This window comes from Taudactylus pleione, unplaced genomic scaffold (genome assembly GCF_031769625.1).
Source record: "Taudactylus pleione unplaced genomic scaffold, aTauple2 ptg000584l, whole genome shotgun sequence".
Classification (NCBI taxonomy): domain Eukaryota; kingdom Metazoa; phylum Chordata; class Amphibia; order Anura; family Myobatrachidae; genus Taudactylus; species Taudactylus pleione.
This window is the reverse complement of record NW_028284986.1, coordinates 64452-80714: the sequence shown is the minus strand read 5'-3', so window position 1 is coordinate 80714 and position 16263 is coordinate 64452. Positions and strand designations below refer to the sequence as shown.

Here is a 16263-nt window from a genome sequence, read left to right as displayed (position 1 = left end):
TGTACATGGTCAGTGATATATACATCTGCAGAGAAGCATTTCATGTTGTCTTATTGTATTAGTAACGTCCTCTGTAACACGTGACTCTGATCCCAACAAGCCGTGTACATGGTCAGTGATCTATACATCTGCAGAGAAGCATTTCATGTTACCTTATTGTATTAGTAACGCTCTCTGTAACGCGTGACTCTGATCCCAACAAGCCGTGTACATGGTCAGTGATCTACAGCTGAAATTACTGAAATTGTTTTTTTATTTATAGAAAGTTTTGAATTATTTTGCTTCTGTAAACAAGAAAAACAGCAAACAAATAACACCCACAACATACATTACAGAGCGCAGATATAAAGGTCACTGTATAGACAAAAGGAAAGACAAATGTATATATAACAGTTATGCATTCTGTCCGGGTCAGACATCGGTCACTATAAAAACAATATAGCGATCACTCCAGGTGCTGATCAGTGAGGAGTATGTACAGGAGCTGCAGTGATACATCACATCTACATCTTACCCTCCTCACTGATCAGCTCCCTGTACCTAGGGTGAGCAGTATAATATATAACTGAGACATCACCTATTCCGGGCGTACACACAGCACAGAGATCCCTCACACAGACAGACGGCAGCTGGAGATTCTATAATAGTAATGATAAGTGCGGTAAGTAACGTACTGCTGGGCGCCATGACAGCTGGTTAGATGCGGCTTTAGTACAGATAACTGGTAAGTGCGGTAAGTAACGTACTGCTGGCCACCATGACAGCAGGTTAGATACGTCTTTAGGACAGATAATGGGTAACACACAGAGAGGGCTGCGAGGATACAGGATGACCGGACACTTTCTGATTATATAAGGCACAATAATAAGTGGTGTGTAAGGCTACAAGGATTGTATAGTATTATACCCTCTAGAGCAGAAGTAGCCAACATGGGGCTCTCCAGCCCTTGTAGAACTACATGACCCAGCATGCTGGGAGAGCACCTTCTCCGAAGTATTCTCTTTCTTGGTGTCTTACTGAAACAACACCACATTGATGGGTCTGGATCTGGAGATAGTGGGTCAGTGATCTGGGCGAGTCTATTATACACAAGATCCACCCTGTAATGTGCAGATAGACGTTGGTACTAGGCTGCACTAAGCATCATAGCACATTACTGGGTTATACAGTGCACGTATATAATATTCCTCTCTCCCTCACTAATAACTGAGCACATGTGACTTTGGTTTGGGTCATACAGAGAACCAGCGTAACAAGGCACAAATACATATTTATCTGCAAACTGAAGCTAAGAAAAGAGCAGCAACATCCTGATCTGCAGGAGAATCCCCGGGGTCAGGAGGAAAAGCCTTCCGCCATCTTGTTTCCTCTACGCAGCGCCTCTTCTCACAGGCCGAACACCTTGGGATCCACAGAGGATTTCAGCAACTCGTTCCCGGCCTGGATGTACTTGCTCAGGGAGGAGCCTGTGAGGATATTACAGAGTGACTGTAAATAATAATAGCCGGATGCTCATGTTTGGATGTTAAGGAGACATGGAAATACCTTACACAAGAGCTCAGCTGTAACGTTCTAGGTAAACTCAAAAGCAATAAGGTTAAAAATAAATAAATAAACCATTTAAGGACCCAACACAAAAGTTCCACTTGTGGTAAAAAAAAGTGTCTCAATAAGCCGATGATATTTTAGGAGGAGAACTGAAATGTTTTATTACATGACAGGCGTAGAAATAATGTGGCTGGACGGGGCCTCTGATGTGGCGGCTGTGCTCTTGCACACTGCTCATCTTTAACATTTTTCGACTTCTGAATACAGCCGGCTACACTACGGTGCAGGAGTTTCCCCAGGGAGGAGGGTGGCATGTACATTTACGTGGGCACCCAATGTTGCTGCATCCTCTGCCACTACCACTATAAATGACAATCCCAGCACTGCATCCTGTAGTAACGTCAGGGGGATGACGGTGTTGAACTGTGGTAGGGTGACGGCTTCTGGCAGCAAATAACGTGCCCACTTACACAGAAATATTGCCATCTATATTGTGTTATTAGGGTCTGGTTGGCTGTATCTCATCCAATATGGCCACCCATGGATACAGCTACATAGAATGGTCATCCTGCAGGTAGGATGGGCCGGTGTGTGGCAGCTATAGGGCCGTCCAATCCTTATGGAAACATTAATACTGACACTAAGGTTACAGTGAGAAGACAATCTAGCCACTGGGTGATAGGCTCTCTTGTACTCCGGCATATAGGGGGGTGTATTGCTAGCTGCTATATACTGTAACCCACATTACAGTGAGAAGACAATCTAGCCACTGGGTGATAGGCTCTCTTGTACTCCGGCATATAGGGGGGTGTATTGCTAGCTGCTATATACTGTAACCCACATTACAGTGAGAAGACAATCTAGCCACTGGGTGATAGGCTCTCTTGTACTCCGGCATATAGGGGGGTGTATTACTAGCAGCTATATACTGTAACCCACCTTACAGGGAGGATCTCCGTTTCCCTGGGCAGGACGGAGAGATAATTTCTAATACAATACAGATTTGTGTCTATAAGTACATTAGTAACAGCTGTCACAGTCATACAGGACCCTTCTCTTATTGTACAGCTTATGTTGCTGTATCTTCCTCATAGGTAATAGTGGCAGAGGAGACACCAAACGTGGCCCAATTTCCCAGCATTCCTGCCCCCTCCATCTCCGCCAGAGACCCCCCGATGCCGCGGCTTCCTCTGTACCGCGCCGACTCTAGCTCACTCCGATCACTAATTACTATAAACTAAATCTATCCTACAAAAAATAAACTTTGATAAAATAGATTTATCTACATCTAAGCCAGCGCTGCACATGATAACACTGATGGGTGTTATTACATTTACCTGCCCTGGACTTAATCCAGGAGACGGCCTTCCCCTCCAGTAACTCCCACTCATCCCGCTGCTCCAGACAGGTGACATGAAGCCAGATCACAGCCAGGATGGTCGCCCAGACTGCTGGGTCCACGTTCTGCAGAGCAGGAGAAGACACGGGAAGGGGAATGTTACATATCTGGGTATAGCGGCATCAGAGACCCTGCGTTTCACCGTTAGCTTTCTCAAGGCAAACTCCAATAGATCTATATAACCTATATGACGTAATAGATGACTGGGTGCTGACTTGATCATGGATAATAAGCACAGTGTTGAATTAAAGATGCAGCAAATCAGAAGTGTAACAAGAAGATATAATAATAATTAACAGCATCTAAATACCAAGAGAGGGGTTATTCAGGGTCTAATATTCATATCGGTACCTCTTATATGCCTTAGTGACACACGGGATTTCATTAGATAGGGAGGTGCCCCTATGTCTTATGGAATATTACGAGTGTCTCCCTGATGAATATATATCATATGTGGAATTGGAGGGGAACCATTTTTTACCCCCTTTTCTTGTACCCTTTTTCCAGAGCTCCGTAAGAACCAATTTATTACGAGATTACATGAAGTATCTTTAATAGTAATAAACATGGAAGAGGCACGGCAGAGACTCATTGTGATTTAATTTCACTTTTCTCTAGGAATTAGTTACACAATTACTCTTCAATCTACTTTTAACCTTCATTACGCTGAACATCGCTCCAGTTGGAACACTTTTAATGCATATCTAATAAAGATCATAATCTTTTATCTAAATATAATAAAAACATTTGTGCGCCATACAGAAGACAAATCTTTGCTTTCTATTTCCATGTGATAAATCACAGTATATAATGACCACCGACTTATCACCACTATAAAGGTTCCTTCCCCTCATTCAGCTGTTGAATTTCACCTCATCATTCATTTTTGTATTTTCATCGTAACCAGTGGGTTAAATAATTAATTTCTACATAGACATAGAAGTTGTAACACACAACCTGGCTGGGCCCCATTGAGTTTAGAAAGAAAGCGTATTGTATTCATGTAGTTCTAGTTTATGTATAGATTGGTCAGATCACCTTTGGGGTCAGACAAGACAAACTGAGGGGCCAACTTGTGTCTGTCATTAGCAGTAGATGTATTAATGAGCCCTTCGTACCTTATATGATGTTATCAGTAGACAGTGAGCCACATTCCCATTGTAAGATGTGTAGAGATGCTAAGCATTATGGGTTACGGATAGTGATGGCCATATTCTACACAAAGGGGCTTTGAAACTCCAGACATTCTAGGACGTCATAACTGTATTTCTTTGTCTGGTAGTATATCTTAGTGCTTACAGAGCATGTGCAAGAGGTAAGAATGGCCCATGGTATGTTGTACCAATCAGTGCTTGGTACCCAGTATGTAACGAAAATGGGTTTAATATCCGGAAAGCCAACACATAGATTATGTTATATAAATCAGGACCTAGACAAAGGCTCTTCGGCTCGTGCATGGACCTGAGACTGCAGTACATGGTGCCTGCAATGTATATTGAACTACCTGGGTGTTGTGAAACGAGGGCTCCGCAGATGAAGATGAAGTACATCTTATGGTGAAGATGATGAATTACCGGTGTCATCTGAATATATAGACAAAAGTTGAGTATACTGTATACTTTGTATGTTAATTGTTTGTTCATTTCTTGTAAATAAAGTGTGTTCATTTGTACTCACTCAAGTGGTCACGTGTGTAACTATTCATTTCGATCAGAACAAAACCCACCGTTAAAATCTGTAAATGTATGTATATTTGTGATTGTTCATTTTTCCTTTTTATGAATATTTAGGTGTTTGTCCCTACAGCACTGTATCCTGTGGGTGGCCCCTAATCCCATTTATTACGTATGATCCTATTAAACACCCGATGAAGACCAAACTCACAATCGTGGAACAGTTTGTAAACTATAAATTTCCATTAATTCAATGATTATGTGATTTTAAAATCGTGACTTCTGCCCTCAGATCTCCCCTATCTTGAATCTCTGCACAGTCCCTGCTTTTTATGTGTCACGCTGGTTTGTACTAATTGACTTACACTACACGTCCTTTATGTATTTGCCCACTTCTCAGCAAGAGACAACTAAGGGAAATAAATTCCATAAAAGATCACGTAAGATCCCCATCACTGTCCAGACGTGGGACATGATCAGTAATGTGATAATAACCTTTTCTGGGTTCTTGTCTTTTAGGTCTTTCTCAGATATTCCCAGGATTGTGGATAATTTGGGGCTCACGTTCCAGGAGCCGTCAGCATTCTGCAGGGAAATCAGCTTCAATAGTGGTGGGGTCTCCACAGGAACAGGTTGTGACGACTCCACTTGTAAGAAATACAGACAAAAATGATCAATATAAAGTAACAAATGCAATTCAATATAAAGATTGTGGATTTTGGATATGGGACACGGTCTGATCCCCTACCGTAAGCAACTGCGATTACGCACGATATCGGCCAATTGTTGCACTCTGCGCATGCGTACGCATTGCGCGAGCTAGCTACTGCGATCGCAGAGTCTATTCAGACCCAAAGCAGAGTGGGTGACATGAAGTGCCGTTTGTGGGTGGTAACAGGGGGGCGGTCAGGCAAACGCAGATGTGCCAGTGCGTATCAACGCCATTGCAGGGCGTGCATAAATTATCCACTACGATGCCGTATGCAGTCTGAGGTCTCATACCGTGCGTGGTTGTTACCAATTTCTGAGTAAGGTCAGGGCTGCGATGGTACTCTATTGTACCGATGGTTTCGCAGTCTTGCTAAACGTTACCGATGTATGCTGAGTAATGTGGGCGTCCTTGTGTAGTGCTGCGAGGGAATTGCGATCACAATGTATTAGCATACTATTGCAGTTGAACTGCGTGCGTAATTGCTATTGCATAAGCAGTTGCGTACGGTAGTGAATGAGGCCCACTGATCTAACAATTGATACATTGTATAGAAGATCTTGACTTTAGGATACATCCATAAGAGCCGCAATGCAACAAATATATAATTATGTTTTTGTATTGTTACTATTATGACATGTGCTGAAGTGTTTTAATTAGTATCTTTTACAGTACATGTGATAACTAACAAGATATTAACATTATAACAATAAATAGTATATTTTATCCATATATTGGCTGTATTTGGAATATACTAGCGCAGTTAGTTTCCTCATAATATTCGTGTGGGGTTAGCAAATCTTCCCCTTTCACCCTACATCTCTTACCAACCTACACCATGTCACCACAGCCCCCAGCATCTCATACCATCCTACACCATGTCACCACAGTCCCCTGCATCTCATACCATCCTACACCATGTCACCACAGCCCCCAGCATCTCATACCATCCTACACCATGTCACCACAGCTCCCTGCATCTCATACCATCCTACACCATGTCACCACAGCCCCCAGCATCTCATACCATCCTACACCATGTCACCACAGTCCCCTGCATCTCATACCATCCTACACCATGTCACCACAGCCCCCAGCATCTCATACCATCCTACACCATGTCACCACAGCTCCCTGCATCTCATACCATCCTACACCATGTCACCACAGCTCGCTGCATCTCATACCATCCTACACCATGTCACCACAGCTCGCTGCATCTCATACCATCCTACACCATGTCACCACAGCCCCCAGCATCTCATACCATCCTACACCATGTCACCACAGCCCCCTGCATCTCATACCATCCTACACCATGTCACCACAGTCCCCTGCATCACATACCATCCTACCCCATGTCACCACAGCCCCCTGCATCTCTTACCAACCTACACCATGTCACCACAGCCCCCAGCATCTCATACCATCCTACACCATGTCACCACAGTCCCCTGCATCTCATACCATCCTACACCATGTCACCACAGCTCCCTGCATCTCATACCATCCTACACCATGTCACCACAGCTCGCTGCATCTCATACCATCCTACACCATGTCACCACAGCCCCCAGCATCTCATACCATCCTACACCATGTCACCACAGCCCCCAGCATCTCATACCATCCTACACCATGTCACCACAGTCCCCTGCATCTCATACCATCCTACACCATGTCACCACAGCCCCCAGCATCTCATACCATCCTACACCATGTCACCACAGCTCCCTGCATCTCATACCATCCTACACCATGTCACCACAGCCCCCAGCATCTCATACCATCCTACACCATGTCACCACAGTCCCCTGCATCTCATACCATCCTACACCATGTCACCACAGCCCCCAGCATCTCATACCATCCTACACCATGTCACCACAGCTCCCTGCATCTCATACCATCCTACACCATGTCACCACAGCTCGCTGCATCTCATACCATCCTACACCATGTCACCACAGCTCGCTGCATCTCATACCATCCTACACCATGTCACCACAGCCCCCAGCATCTCATACCATCCTACACCATGTCACCACAGCCCCCTGCATCTCATACCATCCTACACCATGTCACCACAGTCCCCTGCATCACATACCATCCTACCCCATGTCACCACAGCCCCCTGCATCTCTTACCAACCTACACCATGTCACCACAGCCCCCAGCATCTCATACCATCCTACACCATGTCACCACAGTCCCCTGCATCTCATACCATCCTACACCATGTCACCACAGCCCCCAGCATCTCATACCATCCTACACCATGTCACCACAGCTCCCTGCATCTCATACCATCCTACACCATGTCACCACAGCTCGCTGCATCTCATACCATCCTACACCATGTCACCACAGCCCCCAGCATCTCATACCATCCTACACCATGTCACCACAGCCCCCAGCATCTCATACCATCCTACACCATGTCACCACAGCCCCCAGCATCTCATACCATCCTACACCATGTCACCACAGCCCCCTGCATCTCATACCATCCTACACCATGTCACCACAGCTCGCTGCATCTCATACCATCCTACACCATGTCACCACAGCTCCCTGCATCTCATACCATCCTACACCATGTCACCACAGCCCCCTGCATCTCATACCATCCTACACCATGTCACCACAGCCCCCTGCATCTCATACCATCCTACACCATGTCACCACAGCCCCCTGCATCTCATACCATCCTACACCATGTCACTACAGCCCCCTGCATCTCATACCATCCTACACCATGTCACCACAGTCCCCTGCATCTCATACCATCCTACACCATGTCACCACAGCCTCCTGCATCTCATAACAACCTACACCATGTCACCACAGCCCCCTGCATCTCATACCATCCTACACCATGTCACCACAGCCCCCTGCATCTCATACCATCCTACACCATGTCACCACAGCTCGCTGCATCTCATACCATCCTACACCATGTCACCACAGTCCCCTGCATCTCATAACCTACCACGTCACCACAGCCTCCTGCATCTCATAACATCCTACACCATGTCACCACAGTCCCCTTCATCTCATAACCTACCACGTCACCACAGCCTCCTGCATCTCATAACATCCTACACCATGTCACCACAGCCCCCTTCATCTCATAACCTACCACGTCACCACAGCCCCTGCATCTCATAACATCCTACACCATGTCACCACAGCCCCCTGCATCTCATAACCTACCACGTCACCACAGCCCCCTGCATCTCATAACATCCTACACCATGTCACCACAGCCCCCTGCATCTCATAACCTACCACGTCACCACAGCCCCCTGCATCTCATAACATCCTACACCATGTCACCACAGCCCCCTTCATCTCATAACCTACCACGTCACCACAGCCCCCTGCATCTCATAACATCCTACACCATGTCACCACAGCCCCCTGCATCTCATAACCTACCACGTCACCACAGCCCCCTGCATCTCATAACATCCTACACCATGTCACCACAGCCCCCTGCATCTCATAGCATCCTACACCATGTCACCACAGCCTCCTGCATCTCATACCATCCTACACCATGTCACCACAGCCCCCTGCATCTCATACCATCCTACACCATGTCACCACAGCCCCCTGCATCTCTTACCAACCTACACCATGTCACCACAGCTCGCTGCATCTCATACCATCCTACACCATGTCACCACAGCCCCCTGCATCTCATACCATCCTACACCATGTCACCACAGCCCCCTGCATCTCATACCATCCTACACCATGTCACCACAGCCCCCTGCATCTCATACCATCCTACACCATGTCACCACAGCCCCCTGCATCTCATACCATCCTACACCATGTCACTACAGCCCCCTGCATCTCATACCATCCTACACCATGTCACCACAGTCCCCTGCATCTCATAACCTACCACGTCACCACAGCCTCCTGCATCTCATAACATCCTACACCATGTCACCACAGTCCCCTTCATCTCATAACCTACCACGTCACCACAGCCTCCTGCATCTCATAACATCCTACACCATGTCACCACAGCCCCCTGCATCTCATAACCTACCACGTCACCACATCCCCCTGCATCTCATAACATCCTACACCATGTCACCACAGCCCCCTTCATCTCATAACCTACCACGTCACCACAGCCCCCTGCATCTCATAACATCCTACACCATGTCACCACAGCCCCCTGCATCTCATAACCTACCACGTCACCACAGCCCCCTGCATCTCATAACATCCTACACCATGTCACCACAGCCCCCTGCATCTCATAGCATCCTACACCATGTCACCACAGCCTCCTGCATCTCATACCATCCTACACCATGTCACTACAGCCCCCTGCATCTCATAACCTACCACGTCACCACAGCCCCCTGCATCTCATAACATCCTACACCATGTCACCACAGCCCCCTGCATCTCATAGCATCCTACACCATGTCACCACAGCCTCCTGCATCTCATACCATCCTACACCATGTCACCACAGGCCCCTGCATCTCATAACCTACCACGTCACCACAGCCCCCTGCATCTCATAACATCCTACACCATGTCACCACAGCCCCCTGCATCTCATAGCATCCTACACCATGTCACCACAGCCTCCTGCATCTCATACCATCCTACACCATGTCACCACAGCCTCCTGCATCTCATACCATCCTACACCATGTCACCACAGCCTCCTGCATCTCATACCATCCTACACCATGTCACCACAGCCTCCTGCATCTCATACCATCCTACACCATGTCACCACAGGCCCCTGCATCTCATAACCTACCACGTCACCACAGCCCCCTGCATCTCATAACATCCTACACCATGTCACCACAGTCCCCTGCACCTAACAACCTAAGCCATGTCACCACAGTCCCCTGCATCTCATAACAACCTACACCATGTCACCACAGTCCCCTGCATCTCATAACAACCTACACCATGTCACCACAGCCCCCTGCATCTCATAACAACCTACACCATGTCGCCACTGCCTCCTACATCTCATAACATCCTACACCATGTCACCACAGCCCCCTGCATCTCATAACCTTCCCCATGTCACCACAGCCTCCTGCTTCTCACCAGAGTCACCACAACCCCCACTGCTGCTGCCCTGCTGGGGCCCGGTCACTGGGATGTGATGGGAAGGGCAGGAGGATCATGGATCGGAGATTTGAATTGCAACTACCATAAGCACTAGCATGTCCCCGGGACACTGTGCATATTTCCACAGCCTCCATGTGCACCCCTCCCCAGCTGCGCTGAGCAATGTCCTCTTTCCACAATGTACTCTGTATTCCCTAGGCTTCCTGTTGAGCTTCCTCAACGTGGTGCCCTTGTCTGAGAACAGCGCTGATTTCCATGGGAGGTGCCTACTGTTCACAGAGGGTGTGTGGCAGAGCGGGATCATGCTGGAGAGGGAAAATTTCATGGTGGAGAAGTGGTGTCTGGAGTAGATGGTTACTAATTATCGATGCTTTTGTTCCGATGGTAGTGTTTTTACCATTTGATGGTGGCAGTCCGATGTTTTCCACTATCGAATGGAAATCATTTAAAGTGTTTGTCAATGTGTTTTTTTCTTTTAATTCCCGATAGCTATGCCCCCACAGGCTCCTTCCTGGCTGCTGTGTCTGCATAAGGGCATCATCATGGGTTTGTTGGAAGCTGTCTCTCACTCTCCGTATGCCTCAGATGTGACCTTACTCAGTCCAGGTCTCCCATCACCTCTCTAGGCTGCTGCTAAGCAACAGGGAACATTGCTATCTTTTATTGGCTCTCACTGATCCAATCAGTGTGCAGCCCTGGACCCTGCAGCAGCAGCGGTCAGTCACTCCCACACCACAACAGTTTTTGAACTTGCTTCATATCAAGCCTCAGTGTCAGATGCGGTCTTGCTGTTTCAGCACCCTGGCCAGCTCCTATACAGCAGCTTGGTGCACAGTTCTGTTCTGTGAATTTGCTTCACTAAAATCATCACTGCCCGGCTCCCTTGTGTCACATATGAATGGTTCACAAACCTAAACCTCCCTCGACCATTGCTATATAGATTGGTGAAAGCACCATCAAAATCTGTCCAGTGATTCAAGAGATTAGCCTGACAAACAGGCAGACCCTAAACCAGGGTGCTTACTATAAAATTTAGAGACAGAGAGAACTATGAAGAGTAGCAAAGGTAAAAGCCATACAGCGACCAGTACATTGTATTCCCCGCCTGCAGCTGCAAATGTTACTCTGTAGCCCTTATCCTACTGAATGATATAAGAATTAATGAAAGATACAAAATGTCTCAATTTCAGGCAGCTAATAAGAAACAATGGACCTCATTCAGAGGCGGTCGTTAGATGCAAGCGATCGCTCTGAATGAGGGCGGCCGCTTGCATCTTGTAGTGCCGCCTCTTGGTTTGATCGCTAAGCTGTGGGTTACCACCCACAGCTCTAGCGACCGACAAGGGTGATGGTCGCGATGGTCAAGACCATCGCGACCATCACGGCTTGCGACGAGACCCTAAGGTTGGGTCTCGGCACTCGCAAGCCCCAGGGAGCTTCCTGCTCTGATCGAGCAGGAAGTTCCCCATCATTGCTGATGTCAGTTAGGCCGTCCCACAAACGGCAGGCGTTCCTTCGGGAACACCTCCGTTTGGCCGGCCCCGCCCTCTGCCCGCCTCCCAAACGGGGCGAGCTGTCACTCACCATCGACAGCTCGCCCCCTAGCGATGGAGCGCCCGTTGCTAGCCGGGTCCCGCGCATGCGCACGTCGGAGTCGGCTCCGACGTGCGCATGCCCAGTGGGGGAACATCGACCCGGTTGCGAGCTATCAACGCTTGTGACCGGGTCTGAATGACCCCCAATGTCTCATGTTGACTTGTACAGCAGTCATTTAATAGTATAGGTCTGCTGGATTGATAGAAGACTCAGTTACCTCCTTTGAGTGCTTTGATGTATTTCTTTAGAGGCAGGGAGAGGTTTACCTTAAGGGGCAGGAGTAGCTCCTGTGAAGCTCTGCAACCGCTGGTGTGTTAGGCTATGTCTAGATATTTACCTAAATCTTAGTACAGGAGGAAATACCTGGATTCAGTCTCTGGATAACTACATTTACAGTATGTACTCCCCAAGCTCATCTCTCAGACTGGAAATGAATGGGAGTGCAATATATATTTATCTCACTGCTGCACTCACTGTCTGCTACCAATTATGCCGGCCCTTTTTAGTAGTGTACCTTCCCAGTTCTCCGTCAGTAGCTGTGTGTGCGCCGTGCATAGAATTTACTCACTGACAGACACTGGTATAATTAGTATAGAGCCTCCGCTGACTGGTGCTGCTACAGGCACCACAGGCCAATGGCGTATCTAGAGCAGGGCACATGCCCCAAGCACTATGGCAGGCTGGCAGAGGAGGGAGCCGCCGGCCAGGGCAGCAGATGTTTTTTTTGAGCGCACCCCCTAAGGGTGTGAGAAGCTAGGGTAAATCTTTATTTTAAAGGTAAAAATGTTGTGTCACAGTGTAGAACCCCTTGGACAGCCCCTATAATGACTAATTAGGCATCTAGAAACTTTAATTTAGATTAATTGGCCTAATAATTCCAAATGTGTCCACATACATCTATCCTGCATGCGCTACAAGTCGCATTTCACAACGCGTGAGCGCCATGTGACTCGATAGAGCGGAGCATCTTTTTGTACAACTTTTTCCCTTCAAATGTGTCTAATTTGCCCTGCGATGTGAATAGGACGCACAAGCTGCTTCTGTTGATTAAAATGCCTATATTCTGTGTGCGACAGAGTGTATCTGCACAAAAAACACTACGTGACAGTGTTAGTGGCTGTGACAATGTAATGTAGCGTTTTGCATGCATATACAGCCGCAATCACACACAGAATATAGGCATGCCTCATTTTAATTAGTAGAAGCTGCTTGTGCATCCTATCCGCATTACTGTGCAAATAAGATGCATTTCAATGGGAAAAGTCGCACAAAAAAAATACTTGGCACTATGACACATTTGAAGAGAAAAAGTCGCTCAAAAAAAAACAAAAAACGATCAGCACTACTGAGTCACGCCATGGCAGGACTAGAAGGGCTGTTTAACACGCAAGGAGGCTAGATGTATGAGGATACATCTGTACGTGTTAAAAAAACAAAAAAATTTCCCCCAAATCAACTTTTTCATTCGTTTAGGCCCATATGTAATTACAGTACTTTTGAAATGAACAACAATTGCTATTCATCATTTTTTTTTATTTTTTTTTTAAAAAGTGGCCTCAAATTAACACAACATAACTTTTTTTCTACCATTTTTTTTTTTCTTTTACCGTATATACTTGAGTATAAGCCGAGTTTTTCAGCACATTTTTTGTGCTGAAAAAGCACCCCCTCGGCTTATACTCGAGTCATGCCCGCATGGTACGCTGCTGAGTAGCGTACCATGCGGGCCGCGGTGCAGACTGTGTCACTGTGACACAGCCTGCACCGCGTGTGTAGCGCTGACCGGACGGAGTTCGGTCAGCACTACACACTGCTAAACACACAGCCGCCGGAGCCGGCAGCTATGTGTTTGGTATAATCAGCAGCCGCTGAGAGTCTGTCAGACTCTCAGCGGCTACTGCTGCTCCCACTGCGGGAGCTATCTTCCGGCTCCCGCAGTGGGTAATGGGAGAGACGTCGTCATGACGACGTCTCTCCTATTATGCAAAGCGGCGGAGGAGCCTGTAGCAGCGTCGGAACCAGGAGCGGGGTTACAGGTAAGTGTTTTTTTTTTTTACATTTCTTTCTACTGGGGGGGCTACGACCGGGGGGTACTACCAGGGGGGGGATATCGCTACTGGGGGCACTACCAGAGGGGGGGGGATTAATAATGGGGGAACTACCAGGGGGGGATGTTGCTACTGGGGGCACTACCAGGGAGGGGGGAATACTGGGGGCACTACCAGGGGGGATGTTGCTACTGGGGGCACTACCAGGGGGGGTTAATACTGGGGGCACTACCAGGGGGGGGATATTGCTACTGGGGGCACTACCAGGGGGGGGGATTAATACTGGGAGCACTACCAGGGGGGGATGTTGCTACTGGGGGCACTACCAGGGGGGGTTAATACTGGGGGCACTACCAGGGGGGGATATTGCTACTGGGGCACTACCAGGGGGGGATTACTACTGGGGGCACTACCAGGGGGGATATTACTACTGGGGGCACTACCAGGGGGGGATTACTACTGGGGGCACTACCAGGGGGGGGATTACTACTGGGGGCACTACCAGGGGGGGGATTACTACTGGGGGCACTACCAGGGGGGGGATTACTACTGGGGGCACTACCAGGGGGGGATTACTACCAGTAGCTGCTGCATTTCCCACCCTAGGCTTATACTCGAGTCAATAAGTTTTCCCAGTTTTCGTGGTAAAATTAGGTACCTCGGCTTATATTCGAGTCGACTTATACTCGAGTATATACGGTAATTCATTTGTGATTAAATGAAAAAAAGCTGGCTTTATCCTTCTATAATTTGAAAATAAAATAAATAAGTAAAATGCAGAAATCAGCCATTTGACACCAATTAAAAAACCTCCAGTACTTTCCTTATGCCCACTAACTTTTTTGCGGATCCAGGATGGCTTCCCCACATTTTCATGCCCTTCTCCCAAGTCGCATGCTATAGACAATTCGCACACAGTCCCTGCTAGTAGTGAGAGTTGGCATTTGTAATAGGATTGAGCGCTTCCCGAGAGCGAGTATCCGAGCGAAACAAACTCGCACCCAAAGTGGATTTACCCCTTGGTGCAGGTTTTGACAAAAGAAATCTGCACTTGCAATGAAAAGGCTTTATATTATTTATATTATTCACATTTTCCCTGCTTTGATTTAATCGCTTCCTATGTGTAGTGAGAATATGGGAGCCCAATAAAACCTACTATTTTAAAAACTAGACAGCCTACCATATTAATAAGGGATCACATTTGTATTTATTATTAGTATTCGTTATTTATATTGCGCCTCAAGGGACCTGCAGCGCCTTACAAAGTACAGAAACCGTGTGAACAAACACAGGAACGAAAGTAACAGTACAGAACATAGATATGGTCTATAAACATTGTTGCATCTGCTGTCATAATGCTGAAATAAACAGGGGGCGGCAGAACCCAAAGGTTCGGTGCCATTGGAGAGATTTACAGTCTAAAAGGAAAGGGAGGGCCCAGACCAGGAGGACACGGAGTAGAGAGACAGTGAGTGAGGAGCATGTAGCCAGTGGCAATCACAGGATTTCTAGAGGGGGTTTTCCAAATGCTTGAGTTTAGAGTGAGAGTGGACAGTCCATGAAGAGGGTATAATTAGCACTTATCCAGCTTTAATATGCATCATACATAGTGTATTGTGTGTAATAATTCCATCATATACAGGACCAGCGATCACAGTAACCCATTATATGTGTCATACATAGTGTATTGTGTGTCATAATTCCAGCATATACAGGACCAGTGATCACAGTAACCCATTATATGTGTCATACATAGTGTATTGTGTGTCATAATTCCAGCATATACAGGACCAGTGATCACAGTAACCCATTATATGTGTCATACATAGTGTATTGTGTGTCATAATTCCATCATATACAGGACCAGCGATCACAGTAACCCATTATATGTGTCATACATAGTGTATTGTGTGTCATAATTCCAGCATATACAGGACCAGTGATCACAGTAACCCATTATATGTGTCATACATAGTGTATTGTGTGTCATAATTCCATCATATACAGGACCAGCGATCACAGTAACCCATTATATGTGTCATACATAGTGTATTGTGTGTCATAATTCCAGCATATACAGGACCAGCGATCACAGTAACCATTATATGTGTCATACATAGTGTATTGTGTGTCATAATTCCAGCATATACAGGACCAGTGATC

General features: G+C 47.0%; 1 protein-coding gene across 1 annotated transcript in view; it reads right to left on the bottom strand.

Moving 5' to 3' along the window:
• Positions 1 to 235: 235 nt before the first annotated feature.
• LOC148481353 (von Willebrand factor A domain-containing protein 5A-like) overlaps positions 236 to 16263 on the bottom strand; it is a gene marked incomplete at its 5' end in the record, with an annotated part of 59473 nt that continues 43445 nt past the window's right edge. Inside the window, 3 exons of the mRNA XM_088453629.1 lie at positions 236 to 1466; positions 2886 to 3012; positions 5116 to 5267. Coding sequence (XP_088309755.1) covers positions 1387 to 1466; positions 2886 to 3012; positions 5116 to 5267 — 359 coding nt within the window. The remainder of the gene's footprint in view (positions 1467 to 2885; positions 3013 to 5115; positions 5268 to 16263) is intronic.